The 19,025-nt window shown below is 56.9% G+C and overlaps 9 protein-coding genes across 9 annotated transcripts; 5 read left to right on the forward strand and 4 right to left on the reverse strand.

Moving 5' to 3' along the window:
- Window positions 1–515: 515 nt before the first annotated feature.
- On the reverse strand, window positions 516–2,166 carry BKA78DRAFT_349457 (cytochrome P450 52A12; the record flags this gene model as incomplete). Its single annotated transcript, XM_066890811.1, has 2 exons — window positions 516–1,703; window positions 1,756–2,166. The coding sequence occupies 2 exons, from the start codon at window positions 2,164–2,166 to the stop codon at window positions 516–518; spliced, it is 1,599 nt and encodes a 532-aa protein (XP_066747247.1).
- A 1,297-nt stretch (window positions 2,167–3,463) lies between these two features.
- BKA78DRAFT_292103 (uncharacterized protein) lies at window positions 3,464–4,583 on the reverse strand (the record flags this gene model as incomplete). The annotated part of the gene is made up of 2 exons (XM_066886000.1): window positions 3,464–3,791; window positions 3,844–4,583. The coding sequence occupies 2 exons, from the start codon at window positions 4,581–4,583 to the stop codon at window positions 3,464–3,466; spliced, it is 1,068 nt and encodes a 355-aa protein (XP_066747248.1).
- A 400-nt stretch (window positions 4,584–4,983) lies between these two features.
- Window positions 4,984–5,907, forward strand: BKA78DRAFT_246204 (uncharacterized protein; the record flags this gene model as incomplete). The annotated part of the gene is made up of 1 exon (XM_066884192.1): window positions 4,984–5,907. One exon carries the CDS (start codon window positions 4,984–4,986, stop codon window positions 5,905–5,907), a length of 924 nt encoding a protein of 307 aa, XP_066747249.1.
- A 537-nt stretch (window positions 5,908–6,444) lies between these two features.
- BKA78DRAFT_349460 (chitinase-like protein) lies at window positions 6,445–7,848 on the forward strand (the record flags this gene model as incomplete). The annotated part of the gene is made up of 3 exons (XM_066890812.1): window positions 6,445–6,492; window positions 6,550–6,650; window positions 6,720–7,848. The coding sequence occupies 3 exons, from the start codon at window positions 6,445–6,447 to the stop codon at window positions 7,846–7,848; spliced, it is 1,278 nt and encodes a 425-aa protein (XP_066747250.1).
- Window positions 7,849–8,073: 225 nt separating this feature from the next.
- BKA78DRAFT_304549 (mitochondrial protein) lies at window positions 8,074–9,247 on the reverse strand. Its single transcript, XM_066887631.1, has 3 exons — window positions 9,079–9,247; window positions 8,921–9,022; window positions 8,074–8,857 (listed from the first exon to the last, which is right to left on the reverse strand). The coding sequence occupies exons 1-3, from the start codon at window positions 9,103–9,105 to the stop codon at window positions 8,228–8,230; spliced, it is 759 nt and encodes a 252-aa protein (XP_066747251.1). The 5' UTR covers window positions 9,106–9,247; the 3' UTR covers window positions 8,074–8,227.
- Window positions 9,248–9,293: 46 nt separating this feature from the next.
- On the forward strand, window positions 9,294–11,675 carry BKA78DRAFT_329665 (mitochondrial intermediate peptidase; the record flags this gene model as incomplete). The annotated part of the gene is made up of 1 exon (XM_066889686.1): window positions 9,294–11,675. The coding sequence occupies one exon, from the start codon at window positions 9,294–9,296 to the stop codon at window positions 11,673–11,675; it is 2,382 nt and encodes a 793-aa protein (XP_066747252.1).
- Window positions 11,676–12,247: 572 nt separating this feature from the next.
- Window positions 12,248–13,959, reverse strand: BKA78DRAFT_304553 (SPX domain-containing protein). Its single transcript, XM_066887632.1, has 2 exons — window positions 12,810–13,959; window positions 12,248–12,740 (listed from the first exon to the last, which is right to left on the reverse strand). Exons 1-2 carry the CDS (start codon window positions 13,741–13,743, stop codon window positions 12,292–12,294), a joined length of 1,383 nt encoding a protein of 460 aa, XP_066747253.1. The 5' UTR covers window positions 13,744–13,959; the 3' UTR covers window positions 12,248–12,291.
- Window positions 13,960–14,158: 199 nt separating this feature from the next.
- BKA78DRAFT_245738 (uncharacterized protein) lies at window positions 14,159–15,905 on the forward strand (the record flags this gene model as incomplete). The annotated part of the gene is made up of 3 exons (XM_066884149.1): window positions 14,159–14,271; window positions 14,330–15,632; window positions 15,678–15,905. The coding sequence occupies 3 exons, from the start codon at window positions 14,159–14,161 to the stop codon at window positions 15,903–15,905; spliced, it is 1,644 nt and encodes a 547-aa protein (XP_066747254.1).
- A 600-nt stretch (window positions 15,906–16,505) lies between these two features.
- On the forward strand, window positions 16,506–18,634 carry BKA78DRAFT_68575 (uncharacterized protein). Its single transcript, XM_066893578.1, has 2 exons — window positions 16,506–16,624; window positions 16,672–18,634. The coding sequence occupies exons 1-2, from the start codon at window positions 16,604–16,606 to the stop codon at window positions 18,502–18,504; spliced, it is 1,854 nt and encodes a 617-aa protein (XP_066747255.1). The 5' UTR covers window positions 16,506–16,603; the 3' UTR covers window positions 18,505–18,634.
- The last annotated feature ends 391 nt before the right edge of the window (window positions 18,635–19,025 follow it).

A 19,025-nucleotide genomic window follows, 5' to 3' on the forward strand; every position in this document is an offset into this window, starting at 1 on the left:
TTTCGCTGTGGGCCTTTGTCGTCGAGCTCGACTCGCTTGCTTCGGAGCAAAAACTCAAAGACAAAGCAAAACTGTTGTCTCGGAACTTGTTTTTCTGGGATTATGCGCGGCAATCAAGTCGGCCATGACGTCCGTAGCACGAGAAAAAAGCCACAGCAACTGCGTCGAAAAGGAGAGCCTTTTGGCGGTGCAGAGATGACATTTCGTTATGAATATAGACAAGCTGAGCTGAGCTGAGCTGAGGAAATTGCAAGACGAGGAAGCGCATCTCCATGCCATGCTGTACCACCTACCGGATCGAGGCATGAGTTGCGAGCGCGCCGAAGAGGAAAAAGCAACCACGCATGCTAAACGACGTGAGAGGAGTGTGTGGCCCGCCAGCCGCGCCATGAAACGGGCCAGCCATGCGCAAGAGAAAAAACGCTCAAACGGTGCCAGGGCCGAGGAGAGGAAAAGAAAATAGACATTCATCGGTTACTCGTTGCGCAGGCGAAACATGTTGGTGTTTTGGCATATCACGCCTTTGCAGCCCTCAGCCGGACCCTCACGCCGTCCGCCGGCGCGTCCGTCAACGTCAAGCCGTGCCTGACGGGCCTGCTCTCGAGGCCGACGCCCTCGACCGCGTCGAAGCGCTGCATCAGGCGCACGACGACGTAGCTGGCCTCGGTCAGCGCAAACTGCTGGCCCAGACAGATGCGCGGGCCGCCGTTGAAGGGCAGAAACTCCCAGCCGGGCTTGCGGCCCTCCCAGCGCTCCGGTTTGAAATCTTCCGCGTCCTCGCCCCAGATGTCGGTCCGGTGGTGCATGACGTAGACGCTGTAGTTGACCTCGGTGCCCGCGGGCACGAAAATGGGTGACTCGCCTGTCGGCCCGCCCCCACGCGGCAGCGTCGTGTCTGAGATGCAGCGCCGCGAGTTGAGTGGGACCACGGGGAAGACGCGCAGCACTTCGTTGAGGACTTGTTGCAGGTACTTGCAGCTCTTGAGCCGAGTAAAGGTTATTTCCTCTGGGTCTTCGTACGAGCCAAATTCGTCCAGAATCGTCGAGCGCAGCTTCGTCCACACGTCTGGGTGCTGGGCGAGGAGCCAAATGGTCCAGGAGAGCAGAGAGGCGGTCGTGTCGCGGCCGGCCAGGAGGATGTTGAGCAATTGCTCGCGAAGAATGGCAGGGTTACGCGTCTGGTCCGCGATGGCATGCAGGAAGACGTATTTGTCTTTGCCGTTGGCACCCTTTGGCGGCGGAGCGCCCTTCTCGCGGGCGAGAGCCAGCTGCACAAAGTAGTCGACAAAAGCGTGGACGTCAGCGCACAGCTTATGGAAAGTCTTGGTGTGCGCAAGCCAGTACTTGGTGTCGAGCCGGGCTCCTTGGGAAAGGTACCACTGGGCCTTGTCAAAGGCATAGGCAAAGACTCGCTCGTCACGCTCGGGGGACGTGGTGTTGGTAGCGGATCGTCCCGGCAGCGCCGAAAGCTGGCTGTCGACGCTCTCGCCAAACAGGAATTCGGTTGCCGAGTCGAGCGTCAAGCGGAAGAAGAGCGGTTCGACGTCGGTCAAGGACGTCCAGCCATCAGGGTTTACTGGCAGCGCCTTCATCATGTTTTGCATGTGCACCTCCTCCAGGTCGAGATCCGACACTTGCTCGCGCGCAAACTGGGGGCGCAGCAGGGCACGCGAGAACTCCCAGTCTTTGCCATCCGCCGCAAACTGATTGGCCGCATGGTAAGCTTACGCACGCTAATCAAGCTTAAAAACTCACAATGCCATGGCCGAGCAGGGGCTCAAAATTGTTGATCCGGCGGGGGCCGAGCGAAAAGTCCTTGAACTTTGTCGCGAGCATGGCCTGGATATTCTTGGGTTCGCTGGTAAAGAGGATGGTGTCCCCCGTGACGTTGAACCGCATGGCGCGCACCGGATATCCCAGCTTCTTGGACGATTCGTGCCAGCGTTGGAGGACGAGCTGCGGGACGCCCTTGACCTTGTCGGCGCTCATCATGCCGTAGACGTTGAAGACTCCGAATATGTCCCAGGGATTGTAAAAGGGCGGGTCCTGGCACCCGAGCTGTTTTGCCTTGACTGCATTGCGAGCTTTGTGATAGAAATGGAGGAGAAACTTGACAGAGACGTAGGCGGCGATGGCCCAGAGGCCCAGGAGGACGGATGGCTGCATGGCGACCTCGTGGGCGACAGGGACGAGGGGTGGAGCGAGGGTCAAGGATACGAGTTGCCGGAAAAGCTTAGATGTGGGTTGAGTTTGTTACGTCGAAAACACAAAGTGAAGAGGGAAAGTGCTGCTGACAAGTTCCTGCCCTTGCCTGGAGCCGGCTTTTGTAAGGTGAGAGATGTCGGGAGGCCTGCCGAGCAAAAGCACCACTTTATACGGACGTACGTTTCTCGATGGACGGCGTGCCGTTGAGCCGTCTCACGCGAATGACTTGAGGTCATCATCCCGGGCGTCCATCACATCGACTGGCATCCTTGCGGGGTCAAGGCCGCAGCGCAGGTTAAAGAGTGGTGATTCCGCTTGCAGGAGAATTATGGCGCTACGCCATGACCTACCACTTTCTATTTCGGGCAATGATGCAGCTGCGGCGGCCAGTGAGCTGCACCGCTTTGATATATGCACGTATGATTGTGATGGCGTACCTAGGTGAGAAGGATCCAGGAAAACAAGAAGTCGTGTGCATGTATCCGTAAGCGTTGCTGGTTTTCGGCGCGGCACTGCCGACGCCAATCGTCTACCGAGGATCCTTCAATCCCTGGGCCGAGCATGCAGGGCACTTGGGCCGTTGGAGGCTCTGACACCTCGCGACATCATTACTTCTATGGGCTCGGGACGGAAACAGTCCATGTCCGACAAACATCAATCCTCTTCTTTAGTTTGAATGTAATCACCTACTCGACCTCGATTTTCACTAATGCAATGCCCTCCACACCGTCAATCTGCCATTGTCTCCTCTAGCGAATCTGAAAGTAATCATAGCCACTAGCACCATAGCTTTGGTGTGAAAAGGGCTTGGAATGCCCTCATTCAGGCCTCTGTCGACTTGATGCGAGTAAAACCGACCCATGGTCTCCATCGCCCCTCTCGACTATCCTCATCCGCTCGGGCGTTCATTTTCGATCGGAACCGCAGCTCCTCGATGCCACAAAAAGGGCCGCTGGGTCATCTATTAACCGTCGTGTTGTCGTTGAAGTTTGGACCACGAACTTCGCCTTGTGGGTTTTCGAGATGATCGACGCAGCCGGACCGGGATCGTAGTCGGTCATGTCTGTAATCGCCGCGCCATGAATCCCTTATTTATGGTCGGCCGGGGCTCTTTCTCTCGAGTCTGGTATGAGCTAGCTGGGGTGCTCAAAGTATGAGAGCATGCACATGTTTACTGACGCGTCGATCTGATATCGGGAGCCGGAAATCACTCGAAGGATGAGTTTGTGCCGTTGTCTTGTGAAGGCGGAGGATAGACTCAGCATCCCATATCTCCGAGCATGTCTCCGATGCTTTGCTCTTTAGAGGCTCGGACTTTTCTTTTCTTTGGCGCAGGCTCCTCATCGGCGGCTTTCTCGACTTTGGGTGCATTCTGTTGCTCGGCCTTGCGTAGCAGCGATATGCGCTTGTGATTGTCGCTTTGAATAGAAGAAGAGATGCGATCGTAGAGAGTCAAGGCTGGTACTGAGTCAATCTCCGGTTTAATCGAAACGGCAGTAGAGACCGAATCTCGGTTGGAAGGATACTGAAGACGCGAGAACGAGATCTTGTTCAACGGGTCTGCATAAAGGTCATCGAGGTAGCGGCTAGCCTTATGATTAGCAATCCTGGGGCTCAAATATTTATATAACTGCTCACAAATGGCCAAGACGATGCCAATATTGCCTTGCATCTTTGCAGTCGACAGCGCAGTTGACGAAATGGCACAGCTGTAGGGCAGGCAAATCTGCGAGAAACTGCAGCGCGCGGCTTGTGATAAGCTGACAGTCTTTAAAGCAAATAGAGCTCAATTTGGAGAAAGCGCCTTCTTCCTGCGAAGCTGTAGCCCAAGACTTGACGACCCGATCGTCGAGGCTGGCCTCATAGGGCCAGTGGACAGACATGGGCCGCGATGTCTTGTAGATCTGTAGGCTTGCCAAGTTTGAAACTTGCTTGATGTTACACCAGTCTGCGCGGTTTGGTGCTGCATCTTCAAGTATCAAATGGACCATCCACTCAAAGTTCGGCGCCGTGACTTGCTTGAAAATGAAGTCGATGGTCATTGGACTCAAAAAATATTCCAAGCTCATTTTCTTGTGCTCTCGAAAGGTGTCGTGCTCCTGCGCAAAGGCTAGCGCAAACATCTTCCATGTTTTTAGAGAGTCGAGCCGCAGACGTTTAACCTCAGCCCAGATCCTTTTCCTGAGTGGCCAAGGCACGCATGACAGGTGAGTGTGGTCGATAGAATCAAGGTTTCGAAGAACGCATCGTATGGCCGCGTCTTCTAGTGAGGGTGCTCCAAAGGATGCTCTGTAGTGTTCAACATCTCGAGGGCTTCCGGTAGTAGACTTCAGCCATCTCATCAATTGTCTTGTTGAGCTCCCGTGATAGTTCGCCATGTTGGGCGATGTCATTGGCAGTCGCAACAAGACTCGAGACCGTGACTTCCTGTACGGAAATTGGTGTTCATGGGATTATTGAGCCATTCTTTCAGGCAACCCGCAGGATGAAAGTAAGGGCGGGTAGGAGCAAAATGCGCCAGTCGTGTCAGCTTTTTGAATTGGAGTTGGGAAAAAGATGTTGTTGGTGTTCTGGTTTGGGTGCAATCTGCCTCAAAAGTGCTCGCGGGAGCGGCCACGACTTTAACAACTGGCGCGCCTGCCCGCCATGGATGGTCCGGAATCGCAGGCTCCCCTCCACATCGTCTTCTACAGCCGCCACTTCCCCATCTCCCTATCTTCTTCTTTCATTCCTCAAAATCAGCGTGAGCCATGTGCTCTGAAGGCGTGGCATGCGAAGATGCTCCTCAAAAAGCCCACCGTCCTCCTCTGTTCTCACACCTGTCTCAATTCCCTCTGCGTTAACCCGCAAATATCGAGTACGTCATCTGGACCGAAGCGACTTCGACCCCGACCACAACCACAACCCTCCTGGGCACATGTGCGCCTCTACGCCGACATTGCCGCAGACCATGGCGCCTTTGCCAACGGCCACGACGCATTCCCCTGGCCCAAGATGCTCGTCTCGGGGCGGGACCCTACACCCTACGAAATCCTCGACCTGAGAAAAGGCGCTCCGTACAGCAAGCGGCGTTTCTTTGAACTCGTAAAGATATACCACCCGGACCGGCCCATTCCCTTGCACGTCGACCCGCAGTCCTGCCCCGAGGCCACTCGACTCGAACGGTATCGGCTCGTGGTCGCGGCACACGACATCCTGTCAGACCCGGCCAAGCGCAGCGCGTACGACCGATTCGGCGCGGGATGGGGGTCGATGAAGTCGATAACCGTGCCAGACTACGACAGGCCTCGGTGGAAACCTGGGCAGGATCCCACGACGAATGCAACATGGGAGGACTGGGAGCGGTGGTACCATCGCGACGAGAAGAGTGACCAACACCCTCTTTTCGTCTCCAATGGCGCGTTCGTTGCTTTCATCGTAATGTTCGCCGCGTTGGGCGGCATCGCGCAGGTTACGCGGGCCGGCAACTTTGGACATAGCTTGGTGGAGCGGAGAGAGATGATTCATTCTCAGACTCACCAGGAACTCAAGCGCGTAAAGCAAGGTGCCGTCATGGGCGATCGAGGCTCTCAGGTACAAAGTTTCCTCAGACATAGAGATGCAGAGACGCGGACAGAAGAGTCGTACAGGCGACTACTACCGAACCCCGAAGTCTGCTCGAGCGAGATGGTACAGGGAGGAGACGTGGGTAGTCCACGTTAGAGAGCAGCAAACATTTGCAAAGACTTGGTTCAATTTTTTCGGGCATGGCATGCGGCGTTTGGAGCACCATCTGGGATGATGTAAAGACGTGGCGCAATACGCGTCGAGGTCTGTTTTGCAATGGAATATGGATGGGTGGCTGATTGAGGTTTGGTTGCTCGATTGGGCGCTTCTGCACGAATGATATTGCTGAATCTATATATATTCTCGAGATTTGTGCCATTGTCCGCCTTGCAACTCACGGCGACACCGGTATGGCTGCTCACTCTGCAGCCTGCTCTATGAGCAGTAGTCAGCTCGAGCTCCTCAACTAGGATCCGCTAAAGTGGCGCAGGCACCTCCACTTCCCTGTTTCAACTTTGACTGCGCCACAAACAGCTTTAACTCCAGACCATGTCACCGCCATCAGCTCAACGACGTCTCCTCGTTGTATCCGCCGCTGTCCTCCTCCTCTCTGTATATCTAGCTTCTGTCAACCTCCCATTGCCACGGCATTTTCAGCAATTGTTTCGACCAACACCATCTCAAACGAACAACATGGGTGGCGGACCTGGATACCGAACTGTGGCGTACTTTGTCAACTGGGTACGGCACCTCCTCCGCATACATATGCCGTGCTCTCAACGTTCTAACATTTGATAGGCAATCTACGGCCGCAATCATCAACCACAAGAGCTCCCCGCGGACAAGCTAACCCATGCCTTGTACGCCTTTGCCAATGTCCGACCAGATTCGGGCGAGGTGTAAGCATGCCCCTCTCCCGCAGCCGTCGTGCCCCACAACCACAGCAATCTGACAGCCGGACGATGCAGGTACATGACGGACTCGTGGTCCGACGTTGAGAAACATTACCCAACCGACTCTTGGAACGACGTCGGCAACAATGTCTACGGCTGCGTCAAGCAGCTCTTCCTGCACAAGAAGCGCCACCGCAACTTCAAGGTCCTGCTCTCCATTGGCGGCTGGACCTACTCTCCCAACTTCGCCGCGCCCGCCAGCACTCCCGCCGGCCGCCAGCGCTTTGCCCAATCCGCCGTTCAGCTGCTCAAGGATCTGGGTCTCGATGGCCTTGACGTCGATTGGGAGTATCCCCAGAACGACGACCAGGCACGTGACCTGGTGCTGCTGCTCAAGGAGACGCGCGAGGAGCTGGACAGGTACGCCGACCATGTGCACCGGTGCCAGCAGGAGCGGGCGCAGCCGGGGCAGGTCTTCGAGCGGCCGCACTTCCTCCTGACCATCGCGGCGCCGTGCGGGCCGCAAAACTACGAGAAGCTCCACCTGGCCGACATGGACCGCTACCTCGACTTCATCAACCTGATGGCGTACGACTTTGCCGGCAGCTGGGACCCCGTCGCCGGCCACCAGGCGAATCTGTACCCGTGCCACGGCAACCCCAACTGCACGCCCTTCAACGGCGACCAGGCCGTGCGCTGGTACGCCGAGCACGGCTGCCCCCCCGAGAAGCTGGTCTACGGCATGCCGCTGTACGGGCGCGCCTTTGCCAACACGCAGGGCCTGGGCTGCCCGTCCACCCCCTGCGGCGAGGGCTCCTGGGAGAACGGCGTCTTCGACTACAAGGCCCTCCCGCTGCCCGGCGCCGCGGAGCACTACGACCACGACGCCGCCGCGAGCTACTGCCACGACCCCGCGCGCCAGCTCGTCGTCTCCTACGACAACAAGCAGGCCGCCATGGACAAGATCAATTACATCGCTGGCCTGCGCAAGGCCGATGATCCCGCTTGCCCCTCTGGCCCGCGCTTGGGCGGTGCCATGTGGTGGGAGAGCTCGGCGGACAAGCCTGGTGATGACAGTTTGATTGGCCTCGTCTCGACGACGCTGGGCGGCTACAATCAGGGCAAGTTTGAGCATCGCTTGAATTGCCTGTTTTATCCCGATTCCAAGTATGATAATTTGAGGGCGGGGTTTCCGGGGGAGTAGACTAGGTGCCTGGGAGAAAGAGAGCAAGAGGAAGTGAGGGGACTTTTAATGACGAGACGAGCGCTTTTTTGTTTTGGATAAATTGTAATGGTATGGACATGGCGGAGTTCGACGTATAGTGTTCGTATTTTGACATACCTTGTCGCGTGATCCTGAACCTGTTGGGTATCCAAACGTGGAAGAGCCACACCGTCAAAGGGAGAAGGTCATGGAGCATAGCATCTTTTGAAAAATTTTGGATGAAATATTTACGAACTCGCTGTTGTACACATGTGGACCAGGAGTGCTTGGCAAGCACCGTCAGCCCCCTCTACGCCAGACGCTAAATTCGCCAGACATCTATTGCAATGATGCTTTTCTTTACAACCGCCCAGCCAGCTCATTTGCCCTTCTTGACCCAGTCCTCGACTGTCTGCCTGGCGCTGCCAATCTTGTCCTCGAGCATGGCGGCGCTCATCTTGCTGTGCGCAACGCCCGTCTCGACGAACCTGGTGACGCGCTCCTTGACGCGAATGTGGTTCTCAGCGATGGCAGGGTAGCGCTCCTCGTAGGTCCAGATGAGGTTGCCGACGTTCCTGGTAGTGATGGGCAGCAGGGCGTAGCTGGCGGCGACGCCGACGGCGAGGGGCACCGACGCGCGCAGCACAATGTTGCGGTTGCGCGTCACGATGCTGCCGGCCATGGCCGACACCAGCACGTACAGGGCGCCGGGCATGACGCGCTCGCCCGACTCCTTGGGCGGCGCCAGCGACGCGACGGTGCTCGTGAAGCTGTTTTCGAGCCGCAGCGCCTCCGTCAGCCCGCTGTTGACCTTGTCCTCGGCCGCGGCGGCGTAGCCGTGCAGAAACAGGCGCCCGCGGGCCACTTGTTCGGTCAGGCGGTCGGTGGGCGTGGGAGCATAGGGCTTCGAGGCGGCGGGCAACGTCTTGATGGGCTGCTGCTCGACGGGCTTGCTGTCATCCTTGGGCGGCGCCGCGGCGAAGTCGTCGTAGATGGGCTTGCGGAGATGCTGGTGGACGCCGGTTTAGAGCTCATTTCCTTTCTTTCCCCCACGGCTCAGAGGCATACGCACCGCTTCCAACGAGTTTTCCGGCGCTTCGGCGTGCACGTAGCGGGCGGAGGAGAGGGCGAGACCGGCCGCAAGAATTGCGGACGTCGCCGGCACAACGGCGCGCTGGACATGGGTGAGCAGGGAGCCGAATGCAGAGGTGGGTGTGGAGAGGCTCTCACCTGCCGGAGGAGCGGTCTGAATGCCATTGCGGAGGACAATGAGGGGTCAATGGGAGTGTCGACGTCGGCAAACGTCAAGGTGTTGAAAGATTGATGTTGGTTGCGTCCCCCGGCCGGGCAGGGCAACCCGGGCCGCCGCCAAGCTCTTCTGCCGTCATTCGTCAAACCACCAACACCACGACCTCCACTCCCTCACCAACCCCCTCCTCTCCGAAATGCTGAGGCGCTCCGCCAGACAGACGTGGACCTGCTCCAGATGTCTGCGCCTCCAGCAGCAGCAGCGGGCAGCGCAACAGTGGCGGCTCAAGTCGACCACTGCTGCCGCGGCGAGCAGCCACTCGAGTCCTGCCTCGCATGCAGCGCCCGCCACCACGCACGATGACCGCGTCCTGCGCCAAATCTTCGACTCACCCAAGTTCTGGCGCGAATTCTCGGACCGCACTCGACATCAGGCTGCCGGCAAGTCGGCAGGCCTGTTCCAAAACCGCTACCTGACCAAACCCGAGGGCTTCCACCAGTTTGCCGAGGTCACGCTGCAAAAGTGCATCAAGATTGTCGACAAGGTTTTGCGCGCCAAAACTGTGTCCGAGTACAAGACCATTGCTCGCGACTTGGACAGGCTGAGCGATCTCTTGTGTCGCGTGATCGACCTCACCGACTTTGTCCGCTCGACGCATCCGGATGGCAGGATACAAATGGCCGCGTCCCAGGCCTACGCCATCATGTTTGAGTACATGAACCGGCTCAACACGACGACGGCGCTCAACGACCAACTCAAAGTTGCCGCCGCCACGCCAGAGGTCTGGGACTCGTGGACCGCCGAGGAGCAAATGGTGGCGACGATTTTGATGAAGGACTTTTCCAAGTCGGCCATTGACCTGCCTGACGAGGACCGCCAGAGATTCGTGACGCTGTCGAATGACATTGCAAACACAGGCACCGACTTTGTGGACAAGATGGCCCCGGAGACGCCCTACTTGCGGTTCGATAGCAGCCAGATGAAGGGCATGGATCCCATGTTGGCGAGGAACTTGACTAGGTTTGGCAAAGTTACCCTGCCTACGGTAGGCTCGCCTGCGTTGATGGCCCTGCGGACTGTAGAGGATCCTGATGTCAGGAGGGAGATTTACATGGCGAATCGCACCGCGTCTAGATCCAACATTAACAGGCTGGAGACACTGCTAAAGAAGAGAGCGGAGCTGGCAAACCTGTCTGGCTATGATAATTGGGCGCAAATGGCTCTTACTGACAAAATGGCGCGCACTCCAGAGGCTGTGGACCAATTCCTTCAAGCGCTGGTCGAGGACAACCACATCCAAGTCAACCAGGAGCTTGTGGAGCTTCTCGAGTTGAAAAAGTCGGATGCGCACAAGGTCAACTTTCCTGGCCGACTCACTGCATGGGATAGGGACTACTACACAACCAAGCTTCTTACTTCGCTCCGCACCCGCATCCGCTCTCCCGACTTTCTCTCGTCCTACTTTTCCCTTGGGACTGTAATGCAGGGCCTGTCTCGTCTCTTTTCTCGCCTCTACGGCATCCGTCTGGTCCCACACGAAACCTTGCCTGGCGAGACTTGGAACCCCGACGTCCGTAGGCTGGACGTGATTGACGAGAACGACGGCCACATTGCCGTCGTCTACTGCGACCTCTTCTCACGCCCAGGAAAGAACCCCAATCCGGCCCACTTTACGCTGCGCTGCAGCCGGCTCATCTCGGGCGACGAGATTGCGGAAGCATCCAGCACCACACACCCCTTTTCGTCGCCCATCGAGGCCGCCACGGACGGCATGGCCTCTTCGCCCAACCCGGCCGACTCCACCGGCCAGTCCGTCTACCAGCTACCCACCATCGCGCTCATCTGCGACTTTGACACTGTTGGCCAATCGCCGCTGTCGGCACGCCCGACACTGCTTTCCTTCCGCGAGGTGCAGACGCTCTTCCACGAAATGGGCCACGCCATCCACTCCATCTGCGGGCGCACGACGCTGCAAAACGTCGCGGGCACGCGCTGCGCGACCGACTTTGCGGAGCTGCCGTCGGTGCTAATGGAGCACTTTGCAGCGGCGCCGCAAGTGCTCTCGCTCTTCGCGCGGCACTACGAGACGGACTCGCCGCTGCCGTACCAACTCGTGCAGGAGCGCATCGACATCGACCGCCGTATGGCGGGCGCCGAGATCGAGGCCCAAATCCTCCTCGCCATGCTCGACCAGGCGTACCACTCGGCGCTGCCGCTGGAGCACAGCTTCGACAGCACGGCGACGTACCACGCCATCTACAACGCGCACAGCGCCATCCCCGAGCCCGCCGGTACCGCGTGGCAGGGCTTCTTTGGCCACCTGTTTGGCTACGGCGCCACGTATTATAGCTACCTGTTTGACCGCGCCATCGCCGGCAAGGTGTGGCGCGACGTGTTTGCCGCCGGCGACCGCAGCGTCGATCGCGAGGCTGGCGCCCGCTACCGCGATGAGGTCCTCAAGTGGGGCGGTGGCCGCGATGGCTGGCGCTGCGTTGCCGGCGTGTTGGGCCAGGAGGAGCTGGCCGAGGGCGGCACCGAGGCTATGAAGGAGGTGGGTAGGTGGGGTGTTAGACAGTAGAGAGGAGGAGTAAGAATTTTGGTGTTGGTGTTGTAATGGCATCTATTGGATTGTGGATTTTGTACAGACAGACAGATGTGGCTGCACAGAGTACAGGAAGAACGGAGAGATTGTCACTTGTTTGGTTAGGGGTCTTGATTGATCATATTGTTCGGAACGGTGGGACACGGCGCGGCGCTTCTCCAGGCGTTCTTATTGTTTGGGTGGATAGGCATGGAGCAGTCAGGAGCAGGAAGGCGTGGATGGGTGGTGTCTTGGATCGATGCATTGCTTGTCACAAAGTCCTTGAAGCGTCGTCGGTAGGTTGCTAGAGCGTGGTTATGAAAGATGTCCTGTCTTCATTCGGGAGTCTGGGCTATACTGATGCATAGAGTTAGGTAGCCGTCTCCTACAGCTGTATAAAAGCGAGCAATTGAATGATTGAAATAAGCAATTTAAAAGGGTGCAAAGGGAACGCCAGTGACTGATTGACCATCGCTATGTTGGTGATAAGTACTCAGGGGTATCATCGCTCGGAATCGCTTCTCTACCACCACCACCACCACTACCATCACCAACCCCTCCACCAACCCTCCCTCCCAATTCCCCTTTCTCCTCCCTCCCCACTCATCCGCCTTCACATAACCACACACCGCGTCTCCCTAAACGACTCGCCATACCGATCCACACCAACCGCGACCTCATTCTCGCGCTGCTTCGCCCTAACCTCATCGGGGAAGTACCTCTGCAAAAAGCGCGCCAAAGCCGGATCCAAATTGGCGCTGTCGGCCTCCATGACGACGTTGCCGCGGCAGAGCGGACAGTGGTCCTGCGCCGCCCGCTGCAGGACTACCAGGCACCGGATGCAGAAGATGTGGTTGCAGCGCAGCCGGATGGGCCGCCAGGAGATGCTGAAGCAGACTGGGCAGAGGTAGTCGTCGAGCGAGGGGATGAGCGGGAGGAGCGAGGTCGAGAGTTGCTGGCAGATGGCTTTGGCGGTGGAGACGGGGTGGGGGGAGAGTGGGGCGCGAGAGAGCGTGGCCGGGAAGGTGGATTTGATGTTGAGGGCTGTGTGTTTGTCGAATTCTACAGGTCGGTGTTAGCTTGCGATATATGTACGAATGGATGATAAAAGGGGGGAACAGGGTCACACACTCTTGAGGATCTTGGTCATGGCCAAGTCGTTGATCTCCTGAAAGTGCAGACTCAACAGCATCTCGACATTGAGCCGGACGAAGCGCTCAAACGCCGCCGCGCTCTCCTTGCGCTTGAACCCCCTGGCCACCCCCTGCCGGCCCAGCTCGTCCGAAAACCGGCTGAGCAGCCCCTGCGCCGTCGCCGCGTCGCGCTGCTGCTCGCCCGTTGCCGTCGAGAAGAAGATTTGCGAGTCGACGTACAGCTCGAAGACGCGCCGCCATGCGGCCAGGTCCGCCTTGGACGCGGTGGGTTCTGTCGCTTTGGACACGATGGCGCCGAGGGCCGTCACTTGGGCGCTGAGGCGCGCCGTTTCTCGCGACTGCAGCGCGGCCAGTCCGGAGAGTTCCGTTTGCAGGATGCCGAAAAATTCAGAGTCGGAGGTGAGGGGAAGCTCGACCATGCGGAAGGGGCGGAAGAGTGGACGACAGGGGGCGCTGCTGCTGCTGTCGGGAGGGGGAGATGCGCCCCCGGATGAGTCCTGGTCGCTCGACGAGTCCAAACATCTGAGCTGCGCGACTCGAGGCCCGGCCGGTTTGCTCAGCGCAAGCTGCTGCAGGTAGTCGCGGGTGGTCGGCGAGAGGCGCGCATCCAGCGGCGCTCCGGTGGCCTCGTCGACGGCAATGAGCAACTTGGGCTCGAAAACCACGGGGGCGCGCGACGCATCCGCGTCCGGGTCCAGCAAGAGGTATTCGGCGTGCCTCTCGTCCCTCTCTTTCTCTGCGCTGCGCAGCGCCTGGCCCAGAGTCTCGACGTCGAGTCCCAGCCGCTCGAGCTCACGCTCGACCTTTTTGATGCACTTTTTTAACTGCCGGTAGGATATTGCAGCGTCAACCCATTCGGCGGGGTAGCCATCATTTTGCAGGCGCTCGCGAAAGGCGTGAGCAAACTTCATCGAAGCAGAGGCGTCCGAGGTGGCGCTGGTGGTTGTGGTGGTGTTGGGTGTTGACTCTGATGATGCTGGCCGGGCGTACCGCGCATGAGGCTGGGCTGGACCCGCGCAACGGCTGTTCACATGGTGAATGAAGAGGAGAGGAGAGGAGAAGCGAGGCAGAGCGCAAGATGCAAAAATGCAGTCGACCAGGCGCGCCTTCGGAGTGCTTTGGCTTGGCTGCGTGCGATGACGATTGGCCGACTCACCATGACGGATTGTGGCTTCGCCTCATGACTCAATTTTGGTAGTCAGAGCTGTCGACCTCCATCCTTGTCGCGCTACTCTTTCCCGTTCGTCTACAAATTCGCGTTTGTACCCGACGTGCCTTTTGCAGGCCACTGGATTTCCGCCTGTCTGTCGAAAAAAGGCTTCCGTCATGGGCGCAGGCCAGAGCTCCGCGAATGGCGGCGCGTCGCAGACGACCGACGCCGCCGTCAAGACAAGCTACTACGAGCTACTCGGCATAGAACGACAAGCAACAGATGAGGAGTACGCACACGACACACATGGCTCCAGAGTCTCCTGACTAACGCGACGAGCCCTCCAGCATCCGCAGAGCCTACCGCCGCAAAGCGCTCGAGCTGCACCCGGACCGCAACTACGGCCGCGAAGAATGGGCGACGGAGCTCTTCGCCGAAATCCAATCCGCATATCAAGTGCTGTCGGACCCGCAAGAGCGCGCATGGTACGACTCGCACGAGTCGGCCATTCTGCGCGGCGCGGACCCGGCCGACGAGCACTTTGAGCACGATGTCAAGGTCACGACGGCCGACGACATAGCGCGCATGATGAAGAAGTTCAACAGCCGCGTCGAGTACTCGGACGAGCCCACCGGCTTCTTTGGATACCTGCGCGGCGTCTTCGACACCCTGGCGAAAGAGGAGCGCGTGGCGGCGAGCTGGGATGGCTTAGATGTGGTCGACTACCCCGGGTTTGGGAGTGCGGACGATCAGTACGAGGATGGGGTCAAGAACTTTTACGCTGTCTGGGGCGCCTTTTCGACCAAAAAGTCGTTTGCCTGGATGGACAAGTACCGCTACTCGGACGCGCCGGACCGCCGGACGAGAAGGTTCTTGGAGAAGGAAAATGCGCACTTTCGCGAGGAGGGCATCCGCGAGTTCAACGACGCGGTCCGGCAGCTAGTTGCGTTTGTGCGCAAACGCGACCCACGCTACCTTCCAAACACGCAGACGGAGACGGAGCGGCAGCAGATGCTGCGGGACATGCGCGCGGCCCAAGCGGCGCGCGCAAGGGCTGCTCACGAAGCCAAGATGAACGAGGAGGTGCCCGAGTGGACCAAGGTGCGGGAGCCGGAGGAGGTTGATGAGGAGGAGGAAGAAGAGGTCGAGGAGGAGCATTTCGAGTGCGTGGCCTGCAACAAGACTTTCAAGAGCGAGAAGCAGTGGCAGGCGCACGAGAAGAGCAAGAAGCATCAAAAGGCCGTCTTTGCCCTGCAAAAGAAGATGCGCAAGGAGAACAAGAATCTCAACCTCGACGACGAGGTTCCGAGCAGCGGTATCGCTACCCCTGAAGACGCAGAGGAGGATTGGGCAGAGGACCCGTTGGTCGACGACGTTGTTGACGAGGCCGCTGAGGGCATCAAAAACACCACTTTGGAAGACGACCTCTTGGATTCGGAAGGGGACGTCTCAGAAGACGTGGACTCGCCTCCAAAGAAATATCCCCCGCAAACCTCTCCCCCACAACCCCTCGACGACGCATCAGACTCCGACCAATCCTCCTCCAACTCCGACTACGTCCCGCGCTCCAAACTGGAATCGCGTCTCGCCGGCACCAGCGCCCCAAGCAACCCCCAGCCGCAAAGCCAAGATCCCGACGTCGAACTCGACGTTGACGGGGACGACGAGGACAGCAAGCCTGCATCCACCAAACAGCAGCAACCCAAAATGGGTAAGGCGGCGCAGAAGCGTGCGAAAAAGGCCGCAAAGCTGGCGGAAGCCGAGGCCGACGAGCTCAAGCATAAGTGCGCTGTTTGTGGCGAGGCCTTCTCGTCAAAGACGCAGCTGTTTAGGCACGTAAGAGATGAGGAACATGCGGCGCCGGTTTCGCAGGTGGCTAAGGGGGCTGGTGGTGGTGGTGGGAAGAAAAAGGGGAAGAGGTGAGTCTGTTGATGAGTGTACAGGCTGATTGGGTCGGTGTGTCTGGTACATTTCTTTTCTCTTTTCTTAGCATTCGTTCTCCCCAGGAGCACTCGGAGGCTCGCAAAAACCTGCATAGCGTCGGCGTTCAGAAAACGGATCCGTTGTTTTACTTTCATTTCTTACTACGGACTACTAGATGTCAAGATTTGTAGAAAAAGAGACGGTTGGTGTTGACCAAAAAAGCCCCGAGGCAAAGTGTATTTCAGCACATCAGGTCAGAGAGGCAGTGGATTTGGCTGCGCTGTCCGGTCGAGCAACACCTACGCAATGCAATGCTCTAGAGGCCGCAACTCGCAAGTATCCCAATCGATATCATTGCCAAGCGATCCGCTACAATCGGACTCAATCGAAAGGGACAGGAATTGGGGGCGGCCCCCAAAGGCTGCAGAACATGCGGGACCGAAGACAGCCAATGGACTGGACAAGGATAATAGCCGCCGCGGATTTATCGCGGCATAAATGAGGTTGATCCGCCGCTCCTCCTAGTTCGACCCGGCCCATCGCACCCTCAGCCTCGACTTTGGGTCGGTGGCAGAATCGTCGGCTCTCCGGCTTGCGTGCCCTCGGCGATCTTCCGCTGCCGCCCTCATACGCCTTCACTCGCCTTCAAACTACTGTCACTCTCACGTTGACACTCAGCCTTGCGACGTTCTACAAATATGCCGACTGCAGCTGATATTGTAAGTCCACGATATGGCTGCGTTAGATCGAACTGACTGGAGAAAAGATTACCTACGTCGGAGTGCCATTAACAGTCCTCGGCATTCTTCCTATTCTCTGGAACATTGTCAAAGCATTCGTCATCCGCTACAGGCTTTCCAGCTTTCTACCATGGGAGCTGAGGCAATTTTTCAACCTCTCTGCCGATCCAGCCAATGGAAATGTGATGGTTTACGTCCCACAATTGCAATGCGTCAATTTGAACTTGGGCTTCGAAGATGTAGAAAAGGAGTCGCCCCTTTCGAAAAGTATACGTTTCCGAAGATGGATCCATAAGGCATTCCAAAGACTCATCTCCAGGTCCACGGTGCGAGACTGGTCACAGAAGAACCAAATGGGACCAGAGGACCCCTTCGAAATTGTTGATTTGCGCCCTCAAGAGGATATCCCTTCTGCAGTGCCGAAACCTTCCCATGTCTTTAAGATGGTTACACCAAAATATCCCTATTGCCCATGGATGATGGTTGCGATCAACTGTGGACTTGGCATTCGTCGGTATGACATTGGCGACGGCATCAGATTTACTGTCAACTTCGACATGGCCATGGAGAAAAATGTGCCACTGAGAATTAGCTGGCACTCATTTGTTATTCTCGCTTTGGCCCTCGGTGTCGATCCAATCAGTCTGGGGTCGACACAGAAAGAGTTCGAGCTTTCAAAATTTTACTCGGATGAGCATGACACTTTCACAATCGTGATTCGCGGGTCTAAAGCCGTGGAGCCCTGGCGTTTCTACTTTCAGCAAGATTCTTGGAACGACTACTCGGCCCATCGAGTGCTTGGCTGGCTGAACGTAATGGAGATTAAGTCCGACGGGAATTCGGAGTGCCGGGCACTGGGCAACATGTATTTGTTCCGACCGATTAAAGAGATCTTCGTCGATCCTCACAACTGGGGCTCTGATCCACAAGACTGTAAAGATCCGGTTGCTGCAGCTCTAAGCTGGCTCTTCTATGAAAGTCGCGTTTGGGAGCAACACGACCGGTGCATCCTTCCCGTTAGTCAACCGATGTTAGAGATGCGAGAACGAAGCATATGCTTCCTGAGGGCGTTTGGTGGCTTTCAGGCTTTGAAAAAGATGGCTCAGTCGTTATTACATGGACCGGATGACCGAGATACGATTGGAGATTTTAGGGACGGCGATCCCACATGGCACCTACTCCGATCTGACGACAATCCCGTATCCCAACTCATCCGATTCTTGTACGTTTCCACTTACGAGTCGACCTATTTTGAGAACTCTTTCACCGTCTACAAGCGATTGCGCGTCCTCGAAAATAAATGCCGAAATGTAAATGCCCCATCAGAGAATCCTTCCATTCAGGACGATATAAAGGACCTTCGCGCTTTCTGTAACGATCCACTGATACAATTCGGAAATTTCGCAATCAAACCTCGTTCGTTTAATCGCCTTCTTCGCGATCTCCAGCCGCGTGGAAAATTCTCAAAGCTTCGCTCGATGTTCGATCCCTTCTCAAAGACGCCTGTAAGGGACAAGGTTGAACTGACCGTATCTTGGAAAGTTATACGTGACCAGGGAATCATACGTGACGATGCCGGGGACTTCAGCGAGTCGACCGAAATGACACTTCTCGCACATTTTCTTTTGGCTGCGAGTCCTTGGAAGCATCGTTTGCATCAAAGATGGGAGGTGGGTTCATTGTTCATGTCACTGTTAGACCAGTTGCAAGAGCATTTGGCGTACTCGCCAGCTTTCTCAACCACGTTGGAACAAGCATTGGAACATGCTAAGATGGGCATCTACACTGCACCCAGTGACAGATGGGCGCTACATCGGCTGCTTTCGGATGGAGGAGACAAAACAGTGTACTTATATTGACTGCTTAAAGTCGATTGAAAGTGGCAAAGGCGACGCATTTCTTGCGTTAAGTTACTTTGGATTTATATCTTGGTCTGACCATCAGCAACTTCTGTTAGCGGCTCTTAAATCACAGGTGCAGCTTAGAAATTCAACACCTCTCCGTCAGAAGACAAGGAGGGTTTTCGGTCTACTTCAGTAGATCTGGAGGCACAGTGGGCTATGAAAGAAAGTCAGCCTAGGCTCAGTTTCAAGTCGTCATACACTCAGACCTTGTCTCATGAGTTTGCAACAATCGATTAGCTTTCTGACTGCTAGGCTTCTACTAATATGCAAAAGGGGAGAAAACTGTCGCTTAGTGGACTCTCGAAAACCAAAAACTCGTAAGCACCTAAATCTCTTTGTTGCATGGCAATTTCACACTCCCATCCTCAGTGTTGAAAGGCTAGTTCGGCAGGTAAGTGCACGTTCAGGTCAGGCGACCCCACTGCACTGCACCTGCAGTATGCGACGCCAATCTGCTGACAATGCATATCTGCAGA

The sequence above is a fragment of the Phyllosticta capitalensis genome, assembly GCF_038381095.1.
Source record: "Phyllosticta capitalensis strain CBS 128856 chromosome Unknown BKA78scaffold_2, whole genome shotgun sequence".
Taxonomy (NCBI): Eukaryota; Fungi; Ascomycota; class Dothideomycetes; order Botryosphaeriales; family Phyllostictaceae; genus Phyllosticta; species Phyllosticta capitalensis.